Below are 26,794 nucleotides of genomic sequence, written 5' to 3'. Positions count from 1 at the left end.
TTAACTAAATGGAACTTAAATAAAAACTTAAAATCAACAATTTCTGTGATACACAAAACTTAAGGTTTGCTGGCCTACCTGTAGATCTTTCACGTTTGGAAAAGGAATCCCTATTGTTATGACAGCACGGGCATTGTCATCTGAGAAATCCAGACCCTCGCTCACTTTACCACGACAAACTGCTACCAAGAGGGCTCCATCTTAAGCAACAAAAAATAAAGTTTTAAAAAGCACACCCAAAATTCCCCAAAGCTGCTTGTTGTCATTTTGAAAAGATCTAATTAAGTAATAATAGCAACTTTAAAAGAATCAAATAAAAAACCATGATGAAATAAAGTTTTAAAATGGACACAAAATTACATTTCTGGTACCAAATAAATCTACAAACTGTGTATTCCCAGATAACATACACAGAAAAGCCACATCAGAGTATTATTAACTTGCAGATGAACTAAGCAATCAGGCATTGTTTTATCTTTAAAATAGTGAAATTGCAATCACTACTTTTACCACGAGAATGTAAAGTTTTCAGAATGATTTAAAGAACTCTAGTTTGTACTATATATCACATTGAATCTAATATTATATTGGAAAACATTTAAAACCTAAAGAACATTGTGTGTAATATCATCACGCTGACAATATTAACAATTATGTTGTAGCATCTTTAAGATGGTACACTGTTCATAAGTTATTACTATTAGCTCTTCCTGTCAAACTTTTTAATGGACATTTGCTAAATTTGAAATGGAGCCTTCAGCTATGTTTTGAAATCTCAAATTCATTTTATGTAATAGAATATAAGCATAAAGTACATTTACTTGCATCAAAGTGTAGGGTTCATCTGGCTAGTAAGGAAGATATTTATGCATTCTCTGTCCACCCTCTTTCACAAAACATTTTAGGTAGTGTAAGGAAGACTATACTAAATGTCTTCTTTACCTAAATATACGCTGTTTCTTAAAGTTGAACTGGCATCTCCAAATGAAAATATTCATAGGAGAACAGCTCCAAATAACAGAATCTTTTCACCTTATTTTCTTCTCAACCAGGTTATAAAGTATAATTTTTCTATTAAGTGCAATTCATAAAAAAAAGATAACAAAATTCTGACAGCATCAACTTCTTACTTTATGATAAAAATACTGTTTCATTGACCATCAAATAATTTCCATTTACCTTTTTCGCCTTTGCACTTGATTGCATCATAGTACACCTGCAGTAATTCATCAAAATCAGTTTTTTCTCCTCCCTGAGGTTCTACAATGACTGTCTTCACCAACTCTAGATTATGCCATAAACCAGTGTAGAGCCAACGTTCTTTTAACTTTTCTAATAACTGAAAAGGAGAAAGAAAAAAATGAACTTGTTTTGTGTCCAAATGAACAAACTTACCTTGGTTTGTTGAAAGAGAATGTGACAACAATGTGACTATGGTAAGCAAATTAACCTTTCTTCATTTTACTTTTCTCATCTATAAAATGAGAAAAACAAGAATATGTCATAGAGTCGTTATTGGGCTAAATTCATTAACTAATTTAGATAGCTCTGAATGATGATGCCTGGCAGATAGTAAGAGCTCCGTAAAAGTTAACTGCCACCATTTCTATTACTACTAAATTACTGCTGCTGTTGCTGCTTTTGCTACTACTACTTCTATGATTGCTATCTTGGGATTTCAAAAGCAGAAAAAAATGACTTCTGTCAAAGTTGATAAATTTTAAGTTATCTCTATTTTTTTTTAAAGATTTTATTTATTTATTTTACAGAGGGAGTGAGCACAGGCAGACAGAATGGCAGGCAGAGGCAGAGGGAGAAGCAGGCTCCCTGCTGAGCAAGGATCCCCATGTGGGACTCGATCCCAGGAGGCTGGGATCATGACCCGAGCCGAAGGCAGCTGCTTAACCAACTGAGCCACCCAGGCGTCCCTTAAGTTATCTCTTTAAACCCAAAGTGAAATTCCTTAATATCCCCACCTAAAGCTTCCTTACTTTTTTTTTTTTTTTTTTTTTTAAGGAGGCTCCATGCCCAGAGAGGAACCCAATGCAGGGCTTGAACTCACAACCCTGAGATCAAGACCTGAGCTGAGATCAAAAGTCAGACACCTAACAGATTCTTTAAGATTATTTTACCTAGTCCATAGGTAGTTAAGCCATTTAAAAATTTGATCATCACCGATTAAACAGAATCCAATAAATATATAAACAGACTCAGGTTGCTAACAAGTAGAAAATATACAAGCACAAGAGCACATTTATAAAGATAACCATGTGCTATATTATAAAACAATTTCCAATAAATTTCAAAGAATATCAGATTAACCACAGAGTCTAGTAACAATGTAACTTTAGATTAAAAAACAATATAGAGTTAGTGGGGTAAAAAAAAAAAAAAAAACCCAGTAAACAAACTGAACATGTGTTCTTAAAGAACACATGGATTATATGTCCACTAATCTCAATAAAGCTAGAAAAAACAGGGGCGCCTGGGTGGCTCAGTGGGTTAAAGCCTCTGCCTTCAGCTCAGGTCATGATCCTGAGGTCCTGGGATGGAGCCCCGCATCTGTCTCTCTGCTCTGTGGGGAGCCTGCTTCCTCCTCTCTCTCTCTCTCTCTCTCTCGCCTGCCTCTGCCTACTTGTGATCTCTGTCAAATAAATAAATAAAATATTAAAAAAAAAAAAGCTAGAAAAGACAAACACCATATAGTTAAAAGAGAAAAAACAGAGAATTCCGGAAACCTTCAGATATTAATGATAAGAAAAGCACCCACAATTCAAAATATGGGATTCAGTAAAGGCAATAGTTAGATATATACTTATAGTTTAAGATGTATTTGTTTTAAAAACATGAAATTAAATGAAACATTCTTTTTTTATTTTTTATTTTTACTTATTTTTTTTATAAACATATAATGTATTTTTAGCCCCAGGGGTACAGGTCTGTGAATCGCCAGGTTTACACACTTGACAGCACTCACCACAGCACACCCGCCCCCCAATGTTCATACCCCACCACCCTCTCCCGAGCCCCCTCCCGATAGCAACCCTCAGTTTATTCTGCAAGATTAAGAGTATCTTATGGTTTGTCTCCCTCCCGATATCATCTTGTTTCATTTATTCTTTTCCTACCGCCCAAACCCCCCACATTGCATCTCCACTTCCTCATATCAGGGAGATCATATGACAGTTGTCTTTCTCCAATTGACTTATTTCACTAAGAATAATACCCTCTAGTTCCATCCACATCATGGCAAATGGCAAGATTTCATTTCTTTTGATGGCTGCATAGTATTCCATTGTATGTATGTATACACACACACACACACACACACACACTACATTGAAGCATTCTTTTTAAGAAGCAAGAAAATCAAATGGTAAATGCAAAGGAAGTAGAAGTTAACAATAAACATAAGAGCTGAAATAAAAAGACAAAAGCCAGTACTAAAAATTATTATGATTTAAACTGATCTGTTTTACCCACTTGTTCTATGCAGAGTTCCATGCAGTATGGACCAATTATTATAAAGTAGGAAAGCAACAGGGAATTACCACAAATTTTCTAGAAAACAGAAACTAAATTTTATAAGATGGTTTACTTCCTCAGAATTTCACCCTTATCGATTTTGTTTTTTTATAAAGATTTTATTTATTTGAGAGAGAGAGAGAGAAAACATGCACATGGGCAGGCAAAAGGCAGAGAGAGAAGGAGAAGGAGAGAAGCAGACTCCCTGCTGAGCTCAGAGCCTGACAGGGGCTGATCCCAGGACCCTAAGATGGTGACCTGAGGAGAAATCAAGAGTCCCACATTTAAACGACGGAACAACCCAGGCACCCCATCACCCTTATCTATTTTCAGAATTAAATTTAGCAAGATCATAAGATAAAAATTTTTATCACTACTATGGTATAAATGTTTATGTTCCCTCAAAACACATACGTTGAACTCCCCAATCCCCAAAGACGATAGTATTATGAATAGGCCCTTTGGAAGGTGATTAGGTCATGAGCATGGAGCTCTCATGAATGAAATGAGTGCTCTTATAAAAGGCATCCCCACCATATGAGACACAGCCAGAAGACCCTGCCTACCAAACAGGAAGAGGGCTGTCATCCAACCTGATCTTGGGTCTCCCAGCCTCTAGCACTGTGAGAAATAAATTTTTGTTGTTTATAAACTACAAAGTCTGTGGTAATTTATTATAGCAACTGGAACAGACTAAGAAAATCACTAACTGGTAAAAAACCTCATTGTGTATTATACGGTGGTCAAGGTACCCTGATTAATAAGAAGAAAAATTCTCTGTAACACCATGTCATTAGGTTAAAAAAGAAAAAAGTAGGGCAGTCATTAAATCTAAAAGTCTATCTTACTTTGAGTGACTCAAGGGTTGACCATTAAAATTTGCTTTTTGAATATGCACTGTTTTTGAATTAGTCTCTCATCAGTGCTAGGAAGTATGAAAACCTTGTAACAGTATTCAGGGCTACAGTGTATGCGGGAGAGTCAAACTGAGACTTCAATGCAAAGATAAGACTTATTATAAATTTGATAATGTTCAGAATAATATATTAATCTCTTTAAATTTCTCTACTGAATAGGCAGTTTAGAAGAAGATATAAACATCCTAAGGATATAAAACCAGTAAAATGTGACATGAATTTGCATAATTGTTGATACTTAATGCAACTTAATCCAATGATATACTGTTTTCTGTCATCTGAAAACAGCCTTTCATCTTTGATTCCTTGATCTTGAAATAATAACTGCCAGTACAATATATTTTTAACATTTAAAATCTGGATGGAGGGGCGCCTGGGTGGCTCGGTGGGTTAAGCCACTGCCTTCGGTTCAGGTCATGATCTCAGGGTCCTGGGATCAAGCTCCACATCGGGCTTTCTGCTCAGCAGGTAGCCTGCTTCCCTTCCTCTCTCTCTCTGCCCGCCTCTCTGCCTATTTGTGATCTCTCACTGTCAAATAAATAAATAAAATATTTTTTTAAAAAAATAAAAAATAAAATCTGGATGGTTACCTCTCACTTTACTTGAAGATCACTAAGTTGGTCATTCCAAAATATATTCCATAAAATCTATTTAAGAAGGCAAGTTTCAGAAAGAACAAAGAAATTGGTTCAATATAAACTTACCCCCAAAAACATTCCCATTACATAAAAAAGAATTCAGAATATCAAAGAGTTGCATATGATTTAGAAAACGTCTAACACAAGTTTAAAAAAATTTCAAAGCAGGGATGATACATCCAAAATTTCAAAATTTGTTATAATGAACAAAGAAAAAACAATCTACTGACTTTTTAGATTCTAAGAACTTCAAAAACTTGTAGACAATGAAAGCAGCCAAGGATTTATAAATAAATCATGAATATTACAATTAAAAAGTAGAATATGCATTATATCAATCAGTTCAGGCAATTTTATGGCACATATAAAACAAACGGTCATATATTAATAGGTCTTTAAAAATTATCTGCAAAATAAAGCTTTAAAGTTCAGTGATATAGCTGAAGGAACTTCTAGCTCTAAAACTCTTTAATTCTATTAAATTTTAAAAACTGAATTGTTGGGATGCTTGTGTGGCTCAGTTGGTTAAGCATCTGTCTTCATTCAGGTCATGATCCTAGGGTCTTGGGAGAGTCCCGCAAAGGCCTCCTTGCTCAGCAGGGAACCTGCTTCTCCCTCTGCCTGCTGCTTCCCTGCTTGTGCACTCTCTCTCTGACAAATAAATAAGTAAAATCTTTAAAAAATAAAACTGAATTGCTAGTATATAAGATTTATACATAAGATTATAATTCAGAGAATAAGGAGAGGACAAAAAGGAAAAAGGTGGGACACTAATAGACAGGCTATATTTTTTTTAGGTGTGCATTAGAGCTGAAAAACTTCATTGTTAATGCAAATTTTAAAACGAGGACAAAAATTTTTCCCTAAATAGAAACCATTTAAATTTGCTTTAATTGAAAAGGAAGAATTAATTATCCAATCATAGCTAAGACTATTTTTCCAGAAAAATTTTATGCACTTTGACACCTATCAGGCTTTCCAAATTTCCATACCATACCATTCATTCATTTATAAGTAGGCTCCACGCCCAGTATATATGTATGTATTTATTGGCTCCATGCCAATGTGGAGCCCAACACAGGGCTTGAAGTCATGACTGAGAGCAAGGCCTGAGCTGAAATCAAGAGTTGCTTGCTTAACCAACTGAGCCACCCAGGTGCCCCTGCCATACCATTTCAAGCCAAGTTCAGAGAAATATTTTAGGCAATTCAAGTAAAGCTGAGGCAGGTAAGAGACAAATAATTTGATCATAACTAAGAGAGCTCTTGGTCAGAATTTAGAAAAAGAGAAAAAGGAAAAAAAAATTTGCTTTTCAGTTTTATCTATTTTTATGGTAAGAATACAGAGAACTGGAACTCTCATACAGTGCAGTGAAAATATAAAATGGTGCAGGTTCTTTGGGAAGAAGTCAGATAGTTCTTCAAAATGTTAAATATAGAGCTACCATATGATCCAGCAATTACATTCATAATACCCAAGAGAAATGAAAACAAAGCTACACAAAAACTTGTACATAAATGTTCATAGTAGCATTATTCATAATATCCCTAAGTAGAAACAACCCAAATATCTTTCAATTGATTGATGGATAAATAAAACATGGTATATTTATGCAGTGGAGTATCTGATCATAAAAATCAAGTACTGATACATGCTATAACATGGATGAACCTCAAAAACAATATACAGTTGACCCTTGAGCAACAAAGGTTTTAACTGTATGGGTCCACTTATAAACAGATTTTTTTTCAATATAGTACAGCACCATGTATGTATTTTCTCCTCTTTATGATTTTCTCTAACTTATTGTTAAGAATGCAATATATAATATATGCAACATACAAAATATGTGTTAATCAACTGTTTATGTTATCAGTAAGGTTTCTCATCAATAGTAGGTGATTAGTAGTTAAGTTTTGGGGGAGCCAAAATTTACACACACAGATTTTTGACTGCATAGGGGATTAGAGCACTTTTCAAGGGATAACTAAACCAAGTAAAAGATGTCAGACACAAAAGACCACACATTGTATAATTCCATTTATATGTAAGTTCCAGATAAGGCTAATGCATAGGGACATAAAGTAAATTAGAAGTTGCCTAGGGCTATGAAGGGGGAAAGTTAGGGGGAATACGGGGAGTGATTACTAAGACGTATGGAGTGATGAAAATGTTCAAATATAGTTGCAGAACTTTGTGAATCAAATAAAAACCATGAATTTACACTTTAAATGAGTGAGCTATATGTAAATTATATTGCAATAAAGATGTTATATTGGGAAAAAACAACATAAATGGCACACAGAACTTCTAAAGCACTATGGGAAGAAAGGACAAAAACCCTTATTAATTGAATAAGACAAACAAAAGGAGAAAAGAGGTAAAGAAAGCACAAAATAATAAGTCCAAGTATGCCTAGACTTAAAGCAAACACAAATGAATTTAACTTGTTTATTAAAACTGGACACTTAGATTGTTTGGGGAAAAAAAGGAAAAGAGGTAGGGAGGGAGGGAAGAGGTAGAGAGAGAAAAAGAAATAATCATCTATATGTTGTTGTTCAATAGACACTTAAAATTAAACCACATAGAAATCTTAAAAATGAATTTATAGGAAAAGAAATGCAAGGCATATACCAAAAGCAATCAGGTGTATCACAGTCATAAAAAATAGACTTCAAAGCAAAAAGTTTTAGAACAGATATATATTCTATATACTTAAAAAGTACATCCACTAAAAAGAGGTAACAGTCATGAATCTTCATGCACTTAAAACATAGCTTCAAAATATACAAAAGAAAAGTTGACAAGAAACATAAAGATAAACTGACGAATTCGCTAAATAGTACTGAGGATTTCGATGTACCCCTCTTAGCTATTTATAGATGAGCTGGACAAAATTGGTAAGGATAAAGAAGACTGAAGTTTATAAGAATCATCAACCTTGCTCTACGGGCGCCTGGGTGGCTTGGTCAGTTAAGTGTGTGACTCTTGATTTCAGCTCGGTTCATGATCTTATGGCCGTGGAATGAAGTTCAACATTTTCTCTTTCCCACTCCATTTGCCCCTTCACTGCTTGCTCTCTCTCAAAAACAAAGAATCATCAACCTTGCTCAAATATGTGGGGAATTTGGTGCTGAATGGAAAATAGTGATTCTTTTCAAATATGTAATAATATATGTAAAGAACATATCAATGAATTTTTTAAACTTGGAATCATACATATTCACTGGAAATGAATAGTAACAGAAGGCCTTCAGAACAAAAAAAGATTTACACAGAAAGAGGAAAAATATTTTCCAATTTTGGGGGAACAATTTCCAGGTTCAAGAGGGAAACAAAATGGAAAAAAATTATTTAAAAACAATTTGGTAGGTCTTTTCTGTATAAATTTTAAATCAGATATCAATTTCTACAGAAATGTCAACAACAGCATTATTTAAAAAGCAGAACATAAAAAGACTAGAAACAACAAAAATATTTACTAAAGGTAATATATAAACTATTTCATAGTCATACAATGGATTATGATAAGCAATAAAAATAAATGGATTAGTGAAAAAACCAAATGGCAGAAAATTATATCTAATACCATGCCATTTAAAAAAAAAAGCAAAATTAAATAACAGTGTTTAGGAATATATATGTATTAGGGAATATGTATGTATGTGGTAAGGCCGTTTTTAAAAAAAATGAATGGCAATTACAAACTTCAGGACATTGACTAACACTATGGGGGTAGGCAAAGAGATGGGATTGAGAAGGGGCATCCACATAGCTTTAAACTCAGTAATATTTAGTTCTTAGGTGGCAGTTTTGATGTTTGCATTTTATTAATTTATAAATATACTTTATAACTCACATCTATATTATATGCGCTCTTATTTAAGTATGAAATATTACATAATGATTGTGAAAATGGAGCAGAATATATTTCTTTTGAATGTTTTTAGTAATACCAAGGCGTGGGGATGAAGGGTGGAGATAATAAAACAAATAACAATAAACAGATTTAGCCCATACAATGTGCCAGAAACATGAAAGAAAAAAATCTAAGGATAAAGCAGAGAACATCATAGAAAAGATACCTGCCTTCATGGCACTTACATTCTAATGAGAGAACATTACATTCCTAAAGATGCAGAATAAATATGGCCTGAAACTCCGAAATTTGTATCTACAACCCAGTTTGCTCCTTTATGTGCTACATTTTTAAGCACAGTCAAATTCACCAGTTAGATATCTCAAAGGCATCTGAAATGTCTCATAAGAGACCAAATTTATAACATTTTAGTGTTTGTTATTTCAATAAAGGATATCGCCATTCCCTTGAGTTGCCTTTGCTAGAACACTAAGTCATCCTTAACAATTCCCTCTCCCCACCTCAATGCCCAGGTACAATCTATTACCAGGCCTCTTAATTTTTGTCTTCTAACTATCTCTCCATATCCAAAGCCAACACCCCAGTCCAAGCTATTAAAATCTCCTGAAAAACTACTCCAATAATCTCCTAACTGATTTCCTGTTTCTTATCACTCTTACATCTTTATATTTTAGCCAGAGAGTATTTTCAAAACACCAATTTTACCACATGATCCACTCACATCTCCACTTTAAAAATCAGTAAGTATGCATCAACAAACCCTCCTTGCCCTCATGGAAATAGTGATTCAACGATACATGGAACAATTACTTTTGTGAGAAATCTGGAAAACAGTTAAGAGGCTCCTGCCCCTCGATGAGTATGAAACCAGCTACATAGAAGGTAGGAAAATTCGTGGCACCATTTGCCTTAGTCCCTCTCCCCAGCTCAGCATGGTGTGACTCAGGGAAAACTTCCAACTCCTGTCTTTTCCCTTAAGGAGAGAAGACTGAAATATACATCCAATGTACAGACTATCGAGGGAGCTACCCAGAGGACTGTTTTCTGTCCTTCCTAAATCTAAGTATTGACAGGAAAGGGTGCTGAGATGGGGGCTACTGAACACAAAGGCTAAAGTTTAGACTAGAATGCATTCCCTCCCCATAGTCTCGCCCCCTGGCTCAGGTTTTAATTAAGGGTAGAAAAATCCCAACTCCCAATTTCTCCAGGGAAAGGAAACTGTTGGACTATGTATCCAATGTTGTACTTTTTCAGGAAGCTGCCTGAAGGACTGGTGGTTTCTGTGTCACTGGTCTCAGAGCACTGACAAGACCCAGCATCCCCAAATGCCAGGGGGCCACTGAGAACAAAAGAGAGAGGTAGGTAGCTTGGTGCCACTCCAGAGGAGTAGTAGTATTATAGCTTGGTGGTCTCTACCCTGGCTGGGTAGAAGAGAAGAGTGGACTAGGTTGTATAACATTCCAGCTTGGCACTGGTTCCTGTCCCGCCTGACTCAAAGAGTTGATGTGACCTGACAAACTCTAAAAGTCTGGGAGCTGCAGGAAAACAAAAGACAGCTAGATGCCTTATAGCACTCCAGAGAACCTGTAGTACCACAGACAAAAACCAGAGGGAGCAAGTGATTTATAAGCTCTTAAAAAAAAAAGGAAAATGCCTCTAATTCAGAATTTATACATAGGAGTCTAGAAGACACATCCACAGGAAAGGTTTTGGTGGTCCCCAGAATCAGTAGCTCCAAAGCCAGTCTATGAAAGACTGTTTTGTTTTGTTTTTTTTCAATATGGGTACATAAAAAGGAATGAAATAAACTCCAGGAATCAACTATAAAGAAATGGGGGTATATAAATTACCTGACAAATAATTTAGAATAACCATCATAAAGAATTCAACAAGCTCAGGAAAATGATACATAAGCAAAATGAGAATTTATAAAAGAGACAGAAAATATAAGAGAGAATCAAAGAGAAATTTTGGAGCTAAAGAAAATAACAAATGAACTGAAAAATTTACTGAAGAGATTCAACAGCAGATTTAACTCAAATAAAGAATCCACAAACTTGAAGACAGGCCATTAAAAATTATCCAGAGAAGTAAAAAAGAAAAAGAATGAATAAAGCCTAGGGTATTTATAGGACATCATCAAGCAGACAAGTATATACATATGGGGCTCCCAGTGGGAGAAAAAAGTGAGAAGGGGGCACAAAGTTTATTTAAAGAATAGCCAAGAATCTGTTTTCGGCTCAGGTCATGATCCCAGTGTCCTGGGATGGAGCCCCATGTCAGGCTACATGCTGCTCTCCCTACTTGTACTTTCTCTTTCTCTCTGTCAAATAAATAAGAGCTTTAAAAATATTTTTAAAAATAAATGAAGACTAGCCAAAAACCTTACCAAATCAGGGGTGGAGGTGGAGAACAGACATTTAGCTTCAAGAAGCCAAAAGACACCAAATAGCATGAAATCTAAGAGGGTCACACTGAACCACATTATAAATAAATGTATCAAAAGTCAGAGACAAAGAGAATTTTGAAAGCAAAGCAAGAACCTCCATAAAACAATGAGTGAATTTCTCAGCAGAAATCTTGCAGGCCAGTAGAATGCTATATATGAAGTGCTGAAACAAACAAACAAACAAACAAAACCCAGCAACTGAGAACATGATATTCAGTAAAAAATGAAGGTGAGATAAAGACTTCCCTAGAATAAGCAAAACTGAGGGAGTTCATTGCCACTAGACCTGCCTTAAAAGAAATGTTAAAGAGAGTCCTTCAAGTTGAAATAAAGGTGCAGATAATAACACAAAACCATAAAAAATGAATTTTCAATGAAAAACTATTAAAAAAGACAAAGATATTATATACTGAAAAAATTGTCAACTCATGAAGATGTGATTATAACAGATAAATGCCCAAGAACAAAGCCCCAAAATGTATGAAACAAAAACTAACAGAATAGAATAGAGAAATAAATAGTTCTACAGTAACAGTAAGAGACTTCAATATCCCAATTGCAATAATGAACAAAACAACCACACAGAAGTTCAATAAAAAAGAGGATTTGAAAAACACTATCAGGGTGCCTAAGTGGTTCAATTAGTTAAGCTGAATTCAGCTCAGGTCATGACCTCAGGCTCAAGAGATGAGTCCCACATTGGGCTCTGTGCTCAGCGGGGAGTCTGCTTGGGATTTTTGTTCTCCCTCTCCCTCTGCCCCTCCTCACTGCACACACTCTCTCTAAAATAAATAAATCAATCTTAAAAAATATATACAAACAAATTGACCTAATAGATACACATAGAGAACACTCAACCCAACAAAAGTAGAATACATGTTCTTAAGTACACATGGAATATCCTCTAGAATATACCACAAATTAGGCCACAATACAATTCTTAATATATTTTAAATGGATTGAGTGGTTTTTCTGACAACCATGAAATGAAACTAGAAATCAATAACAGAAGGGAAATTAGAAAAATACACACATATGTGGAGACTGAATAATATACCCTTAAACAACCACTAGATCAAACTAGAAATCACAAAGAAAATTAGAAAATATCTTCAGATACATGAAAACAAAAATACACACATACCAAAACTATGAAACAGCAAATCAGTGTTACAAAAGATATTTGTAACTATAAATGCATACGTTAAAAAGAGCTTAAGTTAATCTTAACTGTACATCTTAAGAAACTAAAAAACAGCAAATTAAACCAAAAACTAGCAGAAGGAAAGAAAAAATAAAGAGCAAAAATAAATAAAATAGAATAGAAAAAAATAGAGAAATGAAAGTTGGTTTTTTGAAGATCAACAAAATTAACAGATAGATTGACTAAGGGGGAAAAAAAAGAAGACTTAATGAATGAGGAAAGCCACAAAAGAAAGTAGAGATATAATTACCAACTTTACAGAGATAAAAGGATTATTAGACAATACTATGAACAACTGTATACCACCAAATTGGATAATCTGGATGTAATGAATAAATGTTTAGAAACACATAATCTATAAATACTGAATCATGAAGAAAAAGAAAATCTAAACAAACCTGTAACAAGTAAGGAGACTGAACTAATAATCAAAAACCTCCAACAAAAAAAAGCTGTAACTCCGTTATCTTCACTGGTGAATTCCACCAAACATTTAAAGAAGAATTCTTTATATATATATATACATATATATATATATATATATATATATATATATATATATATGTATATATATATATAAAGAATTAATATCAATCCTACTCACTCTCCAAAAAAACTGAATAGAACACTTCCAAACTCATTCTAGAAGCTAGCATTACTTTGATACCAAAGGCAGACAAACGAAGCTACAAATATCCCTTATAAATACTGATGCAAAAATCCTCAAGAAATACTAGCAAATAAAATTGAGCAACATAGTAAAAGTATTATATAGGTGTCTGGGTTGCTCAATCAGTTAAGTGTCTGCCTTAGCTCAGGTCATGATCCTGGGTCCTGGGACTGAGCGCCATGTCAGGCTCCCTACTCAGTAGGAAATCTGTTTCTCCCTCTCCCTGCTCTTGCTTTTGCTCTCATTTTCTCTCTCTCAAATAAACAGAAATTTTGAAATTCTTTAAAAAAGCCATATATACACAATCAAATATTATGCAGCCATCAAAAATGAAATCTTGCTATTTGCAATGATGTGGATGGAACTAGAGGGTATTATTCTAAGCAAAATAAGTCAATCAGAGAAAGAATTATCAAATGATCTCACTGATATGTGGAATTTGAGAAACAAGGCAGAGGGAAAAGGGAAGAGAGGAAAAAATAAAACAAGATGAAAGCAGAGAGGGAGACAAACCGTAAGAGATTCTTAATCTCAGGAAACAAGGTGAGAGCTGCTGGAGTACATAGGGGTGGGAGAGATGGGGTGGCTGGGTGATGGACAGTGGGGAGTGCATGTGTTATGGTGAACACTGTGTATTGTGTAAGACTGATGAAGCACAGACCTGTACCTCTGAAACAAATAATACATTATATGTTAATTTTAAAAAATCTTTAAAAAATAAAATAAAATGGGGCACCTGGGTGGCTCAGTGGGTTAAGCCTCTGCCTTTGGCTCAGGTCATGATCCCAGGGTCCTGGGATCGAGCCCCACATCGGGCTCTCTGCGCTGCAGGGAGCCTGCTTCCTCCTCTCTCTCGGCCTGCCTCTCTGCCTACTTGTGATCTCTGTCAGATAAATAAAGAAAAAATCTTTAAAAAAAATAATAAAAATAAAATAAAATACAAGTATTATATATCATGACTAATTGGGATTTACCCCTGGAACACAAGGGTTGTTTAACACATAAAAATCAATCAATAGTGACTCTTAATCTCATAAAACAAACTGAGGGTTGCTGGGGGGAGAGGGGTTGGGAGAAGGGGGGTGGGGTTATGGACATTGGGGAGGATATGTGCTTTGGTGAGTGCTGTGAAGTGTGTAAACCTGGCGATTCACAGACCTGTACCCCTGGGGATAAAAATATATGTTTATAAAAAATAAAAAAATTTTTTTAAAAAATCAATCAATATAATTCACTACAATAATAGAATGGAGGGGAAAAAAAGGCCCATGATCTTCTCAACTGAGGTAGAAAAGCATTTGACAAAATTTAACACCCTTTCATGATAAAAACACTCAAACTAGGAAAGGAAGAAAATTTCCTAAACATATTAAAGGTCTTTTATGAAGAGCTCACACCAAACATCACACTCAATGAATGGTGAACAACTCAAACCTTTCCCCCTAAATCAGAAACAAAATAAGGATGCCCATCTTTGCTACTTCAATTAAACAGAACAATTAGTCGAGAAAAAGAAAGAAAAGGTATTCAAAATGGAAAAAAAGATAAAACTATCTTTGTTCACAGATAACATGGTCTTATACCTAGAAAACTCCAAAGAATACACATCAACTCCCCCCTTCAAAAAAGCCCTGTTACAGCTAATAAATGAAATGAGCAAAATTGCATGATATAAAACCAACATGAAAAGTTGGTTTCATTTCTACACGCTAACAGTAAACAACCATAAAAGGAAATGAAGAAAATAATTCCATTCATAATAGTATCAAAAAGAGTGCTCACTTCTGCAGCACATACATAACAGCATCAAAAAGAATAAAAACACTTAGGGATAAATTTAACCAAAGGGTGAAAAACTTGTATACCGAAAACTACAGAACACTGCTGAAAGAAACTAAAGAAACATAAATAAATGAAAAAACATGCCATGTTCATGGATTGGAGAACTTAATATTGTTTTTTTTTAATTTATTTATTTTCAGAAAAACAGTATTCATTATTTTTTCACCACACCCAGTGCTCCATGCAATCCGTGCCCTCTATAATACCCACCACCTGGTACCCCAACCACCCACTCCCCCGCCACTTCAAACCCCTCAGATTGTTTTTCAGAGTCCATAGTCTCTCATGATTCACCACCCCTTCCAATTTACCCCAACTCCCTTCTCCTCTCTAACACCCCTTGTCCTCCATGATATTTGTTATGCTCCACAAGTAAGTGAAACCATATGATAATTGACTCTCTCTGCTTGACTTATTTCACTCAGCATTATCTCTTCCAGTCCCATCCATGTTGCTACAAAAGTTGGGTATTCATCCTTTCTGATGGAGGCATAATACTCCATCGTGTATATGGACCACATCTTCCTTATCCATTCGTCCATTGAAGGGCATCTTGGTTCTTTCCATAGTTTGGCAACCGTGGCCATTGCTGCTATAAACATTGGGGTACAGATGGCCCTTCTTTTCACTACATCTGTATCTTTGGGGTAAATACCCAGCTGTGCAATTGCAGGGTCAAAGGGAAGTTCTATTTTTAATTTCTTGAGGAATCTCCACACTGTTCTCCAAAGAGGCTACACCAACTTGCATTCCCACCAACAGTGGAAGAGGGTTCCCCTTTCTCCACATCCTCTCCAACACATGTTGTTTCTTGTTTTGTTAATTTTGGCCATTCTAACTGGTGTAAGATGATATCTCAATGTGGTTTTAATTTGAATCTCCCTGAGGGCTAGTGATGATGAACGTTTTTCATGTGTCTGATAGCCATTTGTATGTCTTCATTGGAGAAGTGTCTGTTCCTATCTTCTGCCCATTTTTTGATATGTTTGCCTGTTTCATGTGTGTTGAGTTTGAGGAGTTCATTACAGATCCTGGATATCAACCTTTTAGGACTTAATATTGTTAACATAACAATACTACCCCCCAAATAATTTATATTCAGTGCAATACCTACCAAAATCCTTTTTTCCAGAAATAGAAAAACCCATCTTAAAATCCAAATGGAATCAGAAGGAGATGGATAGCCAAACCAAAAAAGGAACATTTGAGGACTCACATTTCCTAATTTCAAAACTTAATACAAAGGAACAGCAATCAGATGGTGTGATACTGGCCTAAGGACAGATATATAAACTAATGAAATAGAAAAGAGAGTCCAAAAATAAACCCTTGCATTGATTTTATTTTATTTTTTTAATTTTCAGTCAGGATACTAAGACTACTGTCAATTAATTTTCAATCAGAATACTAAGACCATTCAAAGGGGGAATGGACAGTCTTCTCAACAAACGATGTTGGGAAAACTGGATATTCACATACAAAAAGATGAAGTTAGGGGGCACCTGGGTGGCTCAGTGGGTTAAAGCCTCTGCCTTCGGCCCAGGTCATGATCCCAGGGTCCTGGGATCGAGCCCCACATCCACTCTCTGCTCAGCGGGGAGCCTGCTTCCCTTCCTCTCTCTCTGCCTGCCTCTCTGCCTATTTGTGACCTCTGTCTGTCAAATAAAGAAAATCTTTAAAAAAAAAAAAAAAAAAAAGATGAAGTTAGGACTTGTTTACACAATTTACAAGTTAACTCAAAATTACCAAAGACCTAAACGTAACACCTAAAACTATAAAACTATTAGATGAAAACAGAGGGCAAAATCTTCCAATATTGGATCTAACAATGATTTCTTAGATATGACTTCAAAAGCGTAGGTAACAAAAGAAAAATATAGAGGAACTGAACTTCATCTACATTTAAAAACTTCTGTGCATCGAAGGATACCATCAAGAAAGTGAAAAGATAATTCACAAATAAGAGAAAATGTTTATAATTCATTTATAAGAGATTAATATCCAGACAATATAAAGAACTCCTACAACTCAAAAACAAACCAATTCAAAAATGGGCAAAGAACTGGAATAGACATTTCTCCAAAGATACACAAAGGATGAATAATCACATGAAAAGATGCATAACTTCACTAATCATTAGGAAAATGCAAATCAGAACTACAATGAGATACCACCTCACATCCATTAGGATGGGTACTATAAAACAAACCAACAAACACTAAACCTCAGAAAATAGGTGTTGGCAAGCCTGTAGAGAAATTGTTATCTTTGTACATTGCTGGCAGGGATGTAAAGTGGTACAGTCACTGTAGAAAACTTGGTAGTTCCTCAAAAAGTTTATAAACATAAAATTACCATATAATGCAGCAATTCCACTCCTGAGTATATCACCAAAAGAAGTGAAGACAAAAACTCAAATAGAGAGTTGCACATCTATGTTCATAGCAGCATTATTCACAATAGCTATAAGGTGGAAACAACCCAAACATCCATCAATGGATGAATGGATGAACAAAGTAGTATATACATACAATGGAATATTCAGCCATAAAAAGGAATGAAATTGTGATACATATTATAATGTAGGTAAACCTTGAAAACATGGTAAATTAAATAAGGAAGATGCAAAAGGACAAATACGATTTTTTAAAAAATTTTATTTATTTGAAAGAGAGACTCAGAGAGCTCGAGCAGAGGGAATGGGCAGAGGCAGAAGGAGAAGCAGACCAGCCCCCAACCTGAGCAAGGAGCGCGATGTGGGGCTCAATCCCAGGACTCCAGGATCCTGAGCCAAAGGTGGACACTTAACCAACTGAGCCACCCAGGTGCACCTATGATTCCATTTTTTATGAGATACCCAGAACAGACAAATTTGTAAAGGAAGTAATTAAGTAGGATTTGCCTGGCCTGGGAGAGAAGAAAATGAAGAGCTACAGTTTAACAGATAGAGTTTCTAGATTTGGGATGAAAACATTTTGGATATAGTGGCAGTTGTATAATATTGTAAATGTACTTAATGACATGGAATTGTATACATCAAAAATGGTTAAGCAGCAAACTTTATGTTGTTTTTTACTACTATTTTAAAAACTGAAAAAAACCCCACACACGCACAAAAACAAATACTATAGTGTAAATTAGTAACACTTGCATCAACAAGGATGAACATAAATCTATAGATGCGGAGTTTAAAAAGCAAATTACTTTTTTCAACATTTTGAGGAACCTACATGCTGTTTTCCAGAGTGGCTGCACCAGCTTGCATTCCCACCAACAGTGTAGGAGGGTTCCCCTTTTTCCGCATCCTCGCCAGCATCTGTCATTTCCTGACTTGTTGATTTTAGCCATTCTGACTGGTGTGAGGTGATATCTCATTGTGGTTTTGATTTGTATTTCCCTGATGCCGAGTGATTTGGAGCACTTTTTCATGTGTCTGTTGGCCATCTGGATGTCTTCTTTGCAGAAATGTCTGTTCATGTCCTCTGCCCATTTCTTGATTGGATTATTTGTTCTTTGGGTGTTGAGTTTGCTAAGTTCTTTATAGATCCTGGACACTAGTCCTTTATCTGATATGTTGTTTGCAAATATCTTCCCCCATTCTGTCAGTTGTCTTTTGATTTTGTTAACTGTTTCCTTTGCTGTGCAAAAGCTTTTGATCTTGATGAAATCCCAATAGTTCATTTTTGCCCTTGCTTCCCTTGCCTTTGGCGTTGTTCCTAGGAAGATGTTGCTGCGGCAGAGGTCGAAGAGGTTGCTGCCTGTGTTCTCCTCAAAGATTTTGATGGATTCCTTTCTCACATTGAGGTCCTTCATCCATTTTGAGTCTATTTTCGTGTGTGGTGTAAGGAAATGGTCCAGTTTCATTTTTCTGCATGTGGCTGTCCAATTTTCCCAGCACCATTTATTGAAGAGGCTGTCTTTTTTCCATTGGACATTCTTTCCTGCTTTGTCGAAGATTAGTTGACTGTAGAGTTGAGGGTCTATTTCTGGGCTCTCTATTCTGTTCCATTGATCTATGTGTCTGTGATCCAGCAATTGCACTATTGGGTATTTACCCTAAAGATACAAACGTAGTGATCCAAAGGGGCACGTGCACCCGAATGTTTATAGCAGCAGTGTCCACAATAGCCAAACTATGGAAAGAACCTAGATGTCCAAAAACAGATGAATGGATCAAGAAGATGTGGTATATATACACAATGGAATACTATGCAGCCATCAAAAGAAATGAAATCTTGCCATTTGCGACAACATGGATGGAACTAGAGCGTATCATGCTTAGTGAAATAAGTCAAGCAGAGAAAGACAACTATCATATGATCTCCCTGATAGGAGGAAGTGGTGATGCAACATGGGGGCTTAAGTGGGTAGGAGAAGAATCAATGAAACAAGATGGGATTGGGAGGGAGACAAACCATAAGTGACTCTTAATCTCACAAAACAAACTGAGGGTTGCTGGGGGGAGGGGGTTTGGGAGAAGGGGGTGGGATTATGGACATTGGGGAGGGTATGTGCTTTGGTGAGTGCTGTGAAGTGTGTAAACCTGGTGATTCACAGACCTGTACCCCTGGGGATAAAAATATATGTTTATAAAAAATAAAAAATTAAAAAAAAAAAAAAGCAAATTACTGGGGCACTTGGGTGGCTCTTAATTTTGGCTCAGGTCATGATCTCGGGCCCCACATCTAGCTCTATGCTCAACAGGGAGTCTGCTTGAGATTTTCTCTCTTCCTTTTCCTCTGCTCTCTCTTATTTCTCTCTCTCTCTCTCTCTCTCTCTCTCACACACACACACACACACTAAATAACATAATGATTTCATTCATATGAAGTTCAAAAACTGTATTATTTAAGCATGTGTACATGCACACGTATATATACTATTTTAAAAATGCAAAACTAGGGTGCCTGGGTGGCTCAGTGGGTTAAGCCGCTGCCTTCGGCTCAGATCATGATTTCAGGGTCCTGGAATCGAGCCCCGCATCGGGCTCTCGGCTCAGCGGGGGGCCTGCTTTCTCCTCTCTCTCTCTACCTGCCTCTCTGCCTACTTGTGATCTCTGTCAAATAAATAAATAAAATCTTTAAAAAAAAATGCAAAACTATTATCTTTTAAGATGGAAGGATATAATTGTGAAGGGGTATGTGGGTTCTTCTAATGTAAGAGTAAAGTTCTATTTCTTAAATTGGTGGTGGATATGTCAATGTCAACTTTATTATTTAAGATATGTACATTAGTGTTATATACTTTGTATGCAGGCAAAGGCCCAGTCAAGGATTATATAGGGAAATGCAGTTTGCTGTACTCGAGTAGTAGTCCTTTATTAAATGGCTTATAAGTTCCCTAAATGCTCTCTGAATCAGTCTAACATCATACTCATTTCCTCATTAATCAAAATAAACTGAATAAATTCTTTGATAGGTTTTTTACTTTATATTTACCTTTTTGAAAATTATATTGTAAAGAAAAGTGAGCAAATTATAAAAATACTTAAAATTTTAAATCAAATTTAAAATGAATAAAAATAAAAGTATTTAAGATTTAAAATGAACATTTAAAATTTAAAATGAAATGTAAGATTAGATATGGCAGGGAATGGGGGAAAAGGTTTATAGATGACCCCAATTCCATGATTAGTCCAAATATAGATTGTGGTACCTACCATTCACTCATAATGGTAACACTGGAAAAGCTTGGGAGGAAAGACTGAAAGGAAAGATCGTAAGTTTGTTGCCTTTGAGATACGGATATTGATATGTTTATCTGGCAGTTCAGTATATGGATATGTGTGATTTTGAGATTTATAAGAAACATATATTTGGTCTTTATCCCTTTTCCTGGTACACAGCTCTTAAAATCCTTGGAATTTTCTGAGCAGTCAGAGCTATAGGGGCATCTTTTGTTCCAGTTCCTGAAATAGCTCCAGAGCTGTAAAGGTGAAAATTATTTATTCATAATAAGCCTCTTCAACCACACCTAAGTATATATTAATTAGGTGACTTTTGGACAGCCCCCAGGTAACCTAAGGATGGTGGCTGGTTGCCAGGGGGAACCAACCATGTGATTAGAGGGTTGGTACTTTCAGCCTGTGACCTTAACCTCCAGGAAGGGGCTAGAAGTTAAATCACTTGCCAGTGATGAATCATTTAATCAACCATTCTTATATTAATAAAGCCTGCATAAACCCCAAAAGATAGGGTTCAGAGAGCTTCTAGGCTGGTGAATGCATCCACATGATGCAGGGTGGTATATTCCAGTTTCATGGGAACCAAGGCTCCTGTGCTTCAGACCTTTCTTGATCTCACCTAATACTTTTTCATCTGGCTATTCATCTGTATTCTTTATAATAAACTGGTAAACCTAGTAAATGTTTCTCTGAGTTCTGTGAACCACTCAAGCAAATTAATCAAACCTGAGGAGGGGGTGGTGGTACCTCCAATTTACAGCCAATAGGAAACACAGGTAAACAAAACTGGACCTGAGATTGGTGTCAGAGTGGGGGCAATCTTGTAGGATTGAACTTTAACCTGTGGGACCTGAGGCTCTATCTCTAGGCAGACAATGTCAGAATTGAGTTAAATTATAAGACAACCACACATCTGGTGTCAGAAGTGAAGGTGTAGTGTGGCAAATTACTGAGAGGAGGCATACAAGTTTTTTCTTTAGAGTGTGGCACTTAGAGGAGAATTGAACTGAATGCGAAATTGGGAAACCAAGACAACAGATGTAACTTGAAGAATGAACACAGAAGTGATTAACAAGCAGTACAGTACAGATAAAGAAGCCCAGAAAGGAAACCTTACTCCCTATCACACTGCACATTCAATTCATCAACAAATCCTGCCAACCCACTTTCAATCATATCTAGACTTCAAATACTGCTACCACAGTGGTCCAAGCCACAATCCATCATGTAAGTTACAGTAGACTACTACACAGTCCCCTTGCTTCTTCCTATGCTCTCTACAGTCCATTTTTCTATACAGCAGCCAGTATAATCCTTTAAAAATTAAGTCTAAAGCCTATTCCAATGGCTTCCTATTGCATTTAGAATAAAACCTAAATCCTTACTGTGGCATGACTTTATTGTAGCTATTTCTCTGACCTCATCCTACTACTCTTCTCACCTCACCCCAACTCTGCTTTAGCCACAGCAGCCTTCTTGTTCATCAAACCACTCTCTACTTTAAGGTTCCCTCTGTCTAAACATTCTTCCTCCAGATCACAATTGTTTGCTTCCTCTCCTTCTAGGCCTTAACTCGGTATCACCTCTGACAGGCCAACCAGAACCATCCAGTTAAAATTCTAAACCACTTTTTCCCACTCCTCTAGGAGTCTCATCTCCCCCTTCTTCACACTATTTTTCTACATAGCACTTACCATTATCCATACTAGTCCATTCAGGCTACTATAAGAAAAGACCACATAATCACTCTGCAATAGATAGGTGGAAACAAATCACCACATTTACATATTATGTCAATAATATCTCAATAAATCTGGGAGAAAAATACACCACAGACAGGGTGGCTTAGACATTTACTTCTTGGGCACCTGGGTGGCTCAGCTGATTAAGTGTTTGCTTTCAGCTCGGGTCATGATTCTGGGGTCCTGGGACTGAGCCCACATCAGCTCCCTGCTCAGTGGAGAACCTGCTTTTCCCTTCCTCTGCTGTACTTCTCCTGGCTGTACTTTCTCTCTGTGTCAAGTAAATAAATAAAATCTAAAAAAAGAAAGAAAAAAAGAAACTTCTTTCTCACAGTTCTGGATGCTGGGAGGTTCATCATTAAGGTGCTAGCTGACAAAGTTCCTGGTGAGGCTCTAGTCTAGGCTTGTAGACAGACATCTCACTGAGTCACAACACCACTTTTCCTCTGTGAACACATTGCAGAGAAGACAGCAAGATTTCTTGTATCTCTTCTTATAAGGACACTAATATTATTGGGTCAGGGCCCCAGACTCTTAACTCATTTAACCTAATAACTTCCTTAGACACCCCATCTCCAAATACAAGGGGTTAGGGATTCAATATATGAATTTGGGGGTGGGGGTTAGAGGGATTGACCCAAACATCCAGTCCATGACACCATCTAATATATCTTTTTATTGGTCTGGTTTATTTTCTGTCTTATACCTCTGGAATATAACTTCTGTAAGAACAATAATTTTTTTTTTAAGATTTTATTTTTGAGAGAAAGTGAATGAGCATGGGGGAGGGGCAAAGGGAGAAAGAGAGAGTGAAAAACAGACTCCCTGTTGAGCAGGATGCCCAACGATGCAGGGCTAGATCCCAGGACACTGAGATTGTGACCTGAGCCAAAGGCAGACACTTAACCAACTAAGTTACCCAGGAACCCCAGGGCAATGATTTCTATTTCGCATTGCTGATTGTCCGGTACATAAAATGGTACCTGACACATAAAAAGTACTCAATAAATATTCGCTGAATGAATTTAATAAATGAATGAAAAAGGAAGGGCCAAAATAATGGAAGGTTAGAGAGCAGAGTAAGAAGGGGGGGAAATCTTGTACAACTAGTACCAAAAATCCTAAAAAAAAAGAATATTCAAGTGATTTATAAGATGTCAATAAAGATGAAGGGGAAAGGATGATATATATCAATTAAAAGACATAGTTCAGACACTAGAACTTCTGTTGGTGAGGTTTTCTTTTCTCTCTCTCTTACCCCCTCCCCTTCCTTCAGGAAAAAAATGAAGGTAAAGATTTAGAAAGAGCATGGAGAGTAAATAGGATAGCAAACCTGAGTTACTACAGAGAAAACACAGTCATAACCTGACAGAGTTAATGAAGAAATAACATATCTTCCAATTATACACAGACTTTAATTCAGGTAAAGAAGTACAAGGAACACTGGGAGAATCTGGTAATTGTGAGACAATATTTTCACAGAACACAATGTGCTTATTTTAATCTCTTCAGTGGAGGTTTTTAAAAAAGTATCCTAAAAGCCTTCTGTTGAAGATTATATATGCCAATTTGGGCTGTAGCTCTATAACAGAAACATATGGATTATTTTGGTGAAAATGGTCTATAGCAAATTTTCAGTTTTAGATAACAGAATACTCAGATATATAGCTTGTCCATTCTCATCGCAGATGACACTCAAATTACACATTTATACATCTTAATTACTGCTCCCCCCTGTCGGAGAAATCATGCAGATAACTAAAGACACACATAACTCAGTTGTTTTTTAAATTCTCTTAAGTATCCCAACTAGGCACCTAAAAAGCAAAAAAACTTAGAGGAAAGTACATTAACACAGAGAAATCTCTCAAGTTTTAAGATTTATGTACATGAAAAATGTGAGGTAAAACTGTGATAAAATAGTTTACTTAGCTCATAGGGAGCATACACTATCCACATACAGAGAAACTAGCTCATATACAGTAATATATAGATGATTTAATCTATTAATTGAAGTTTAAATCATTTGGATTTGTAAGATCAGATACTTTTTTTTTAGTCAGATCTCAAAAATTAAAAGACATTTTGGAATGTTTATGCTTTATCTGGATATCATTATTTTATTTTTTCAAACTTCTTACAACCATATCTCACTAGGGAGGCAATAAGTTAGAATGCAACCTAGTGGGGAAATTCTGCATTTGCTCAATGTCTATAGCTTTTACACAGTTCCAGATGTTCAGTACATTAATAATGCTCGAACTCAAAGCCTCTTTTTGAAACTTTAGAAAGTGCAAATTGCATTAAGACCTCCTTGCCCTCATTAATGGTATTGTTACAATCCCGGTCCTCTGGAAAATGTTTTTTGGCATGTGTTTAACTTTATAATATTGCCATTTACTCACTTTAATAGCCAGTACTCAAGTCTTAATGCTTTTAATAGGCTTGCCTAAACAGACTACCATCTTTTGTAATCTTTTTCACATAATTTATTTCATAGGTAAAACCTGTCATATATTTTCCATCTGAAGATGATTCTTCACTATTCACTTCATGAGGTACTGATATTAAAGAAGTATTTATTTTCTTGTAGTCACTCGATATGTACCTACCTATAGGTGGCACATGTTAGGAATAAAGTACAGTTCCTTTTAAACAGTAATAAAAAAGAAAAATAAAAGTAGTAGTGATTTTTACAACTTTTGAAAATTATAGTAAAAACAGGCATATCCTTAATTCTTGCTATATTCAAATGTAAAATATGAGAAAACCAAAAATATAAATATCTTTTGAAACGCTAGATACTTGGTAATATCTGACTCAGCATCTTCACCTCAAGAGACTGGCTTGGATTTCAGAATCAAACTTTCAATCAATATAGATGCAATGAGTAATGCACTGGGAAGAATATGGAGAAATACTGTCCTAAGTGAAAGTAAGTAAGATTACATGTAGTTGTTGGTTATCTAAATGGAAATGAAAGGTCCTACAGTCCTCTGTGACAAGGAGTATTCCCTTTCATAAATTTGTTAAGAGTGAGGATTCTGAAAATGTTAGAGCTGCACTACTGATACTGATATGTTTATTTACAGGGTCATTTATTGATAAGAAGCAACCACCACAGGACACCTGGGTGGCTCAGTGGGCTAAGCGTCTGTCTTCCGCTGGGGTTGCGTTCGATCCCAGAGTTCTGGGATCAAGTCCTGCGTCAGGCTCCTTACTCAGCGGGAAGCCTGCTTCCCCCTCTGCTTGCCTCTCCCTGTGCTTGTGTTCTCTCTCTGTCTCTCTCTGACAAATAAATAAATAGAATCTTTAAAAGAAGAAAGAAAGAAAAAGAAGAAGCAACCACTACTAAGTGCTTTCAGATACTACCAACCTGAATCTGCTGTAAACCTGTTGCTGTAAAACCTGAAGATGAAATGCTCTAGGAAAAAAACTCTACCTCAAAATCTAGTGTAGAACCATCCCCCCATGCCATTCTTAAAATATAGTGTGTAAATGCTATTATAGGTATATGTGGCTAAGCAGAGGAAAGTGACTAACTTTGCCTGAGGGTTAAGGATGGCTTAATAGAGTAAAACTCTGAGGTGGCTATAGAGCATAAGGTCTCTGGATAATAAAAAAGTCAGAGAGTGGATTTCAAGCAGGCACAAACTATGAACATGACTGCTGCATAACAAATTACTCACAAACTTAGTGATCTAAAATAATACCCACTTTTTAAAATAATTCTTTAAATTGCAGTAAAACATATATAACATAAAATTTACCAACTAAACCATTTTTTTTTTTTAAAGATTTTATCTATCTATTTGTCAGAGATAGAGGGAGAGAGAGAGAGAGAGCACAGGCAGACAGAGAGGCAGGCAGAGGCAGAGGGAGAAGCAGGCTCCCTGCCGAGCAAGGAGCCCGATGTGGGACTCGATCCCAGGACGCCGGGATCATGACCTGAGCCGAAGGCAGCTGCTCAACCCACTGAGCCACCCAGGCGTCCCACCAACTAAACCATTTTTAAGAATATAGTTCAGTAGTGTTAAGTACATTCACATTATTGTATAACCAATCTCCAAAATTCTACTTACCTTGCAAAACTGAAAATATACCCCTTAAACAACTCCTTATTCCCCACTTCCCCTTCCTCCCCCAGTCCCTGGCAACTACTTTTCTACTTTCTGTCTCTATAAATTTGACTACTCTAGATACCTTATGTAAAGGAAATCATACAGTATTTGTCTTTTTGGGAC

The 26,794-nt window shown here is 36.1% G+C and overlaps 1 protein-coding gene across 1 annotated transcript in view; it reads right to left on the bottom strand.

Annotated features, from left to right (window-relative positions):
- Positions 1-26,794, bottom strand: part of BRIP1 (BRCA1 interacting helicase 1) — a 182,789-nt gene that overhangs the window by 53,444 nt on the left and 102,551 nt on the right. The window contains exons 15-16 of the mRNA XM_059149018.1: positions 1,180-1,339; positions 79-200 (exon numbers count right to left, since the gene is read on the bottom strand). Of these exons, the coding sequence (XP_059005001.1) occupies positions 79-200; positions 1,180-1,339 (282 nt within the window). The remainder of the gene's footprint in view (positions 1-78; positions 201-1,179; positions 1,340-26,794) is intronic.

This window comes from Mustela lutreola, chromosome 15 (assembly GCF_030435805.1).
Source record: "Mustela lutreola isolate mMusLut2 chromosome 15, mMusLut2.pri, whole genome shotgun sequence".
Taxonomy (NCBI): Eukaryota; Metazoa; Chordata; class Mammalia; order Carnivora; family Mustelidae; genus Mustela; species Mustela lutreola.
The sequence above is the reverse complement of the archived record's forward strand: the minus strand, read 5'-3'. Positions and strand labels throughout refer to the sequence as shown.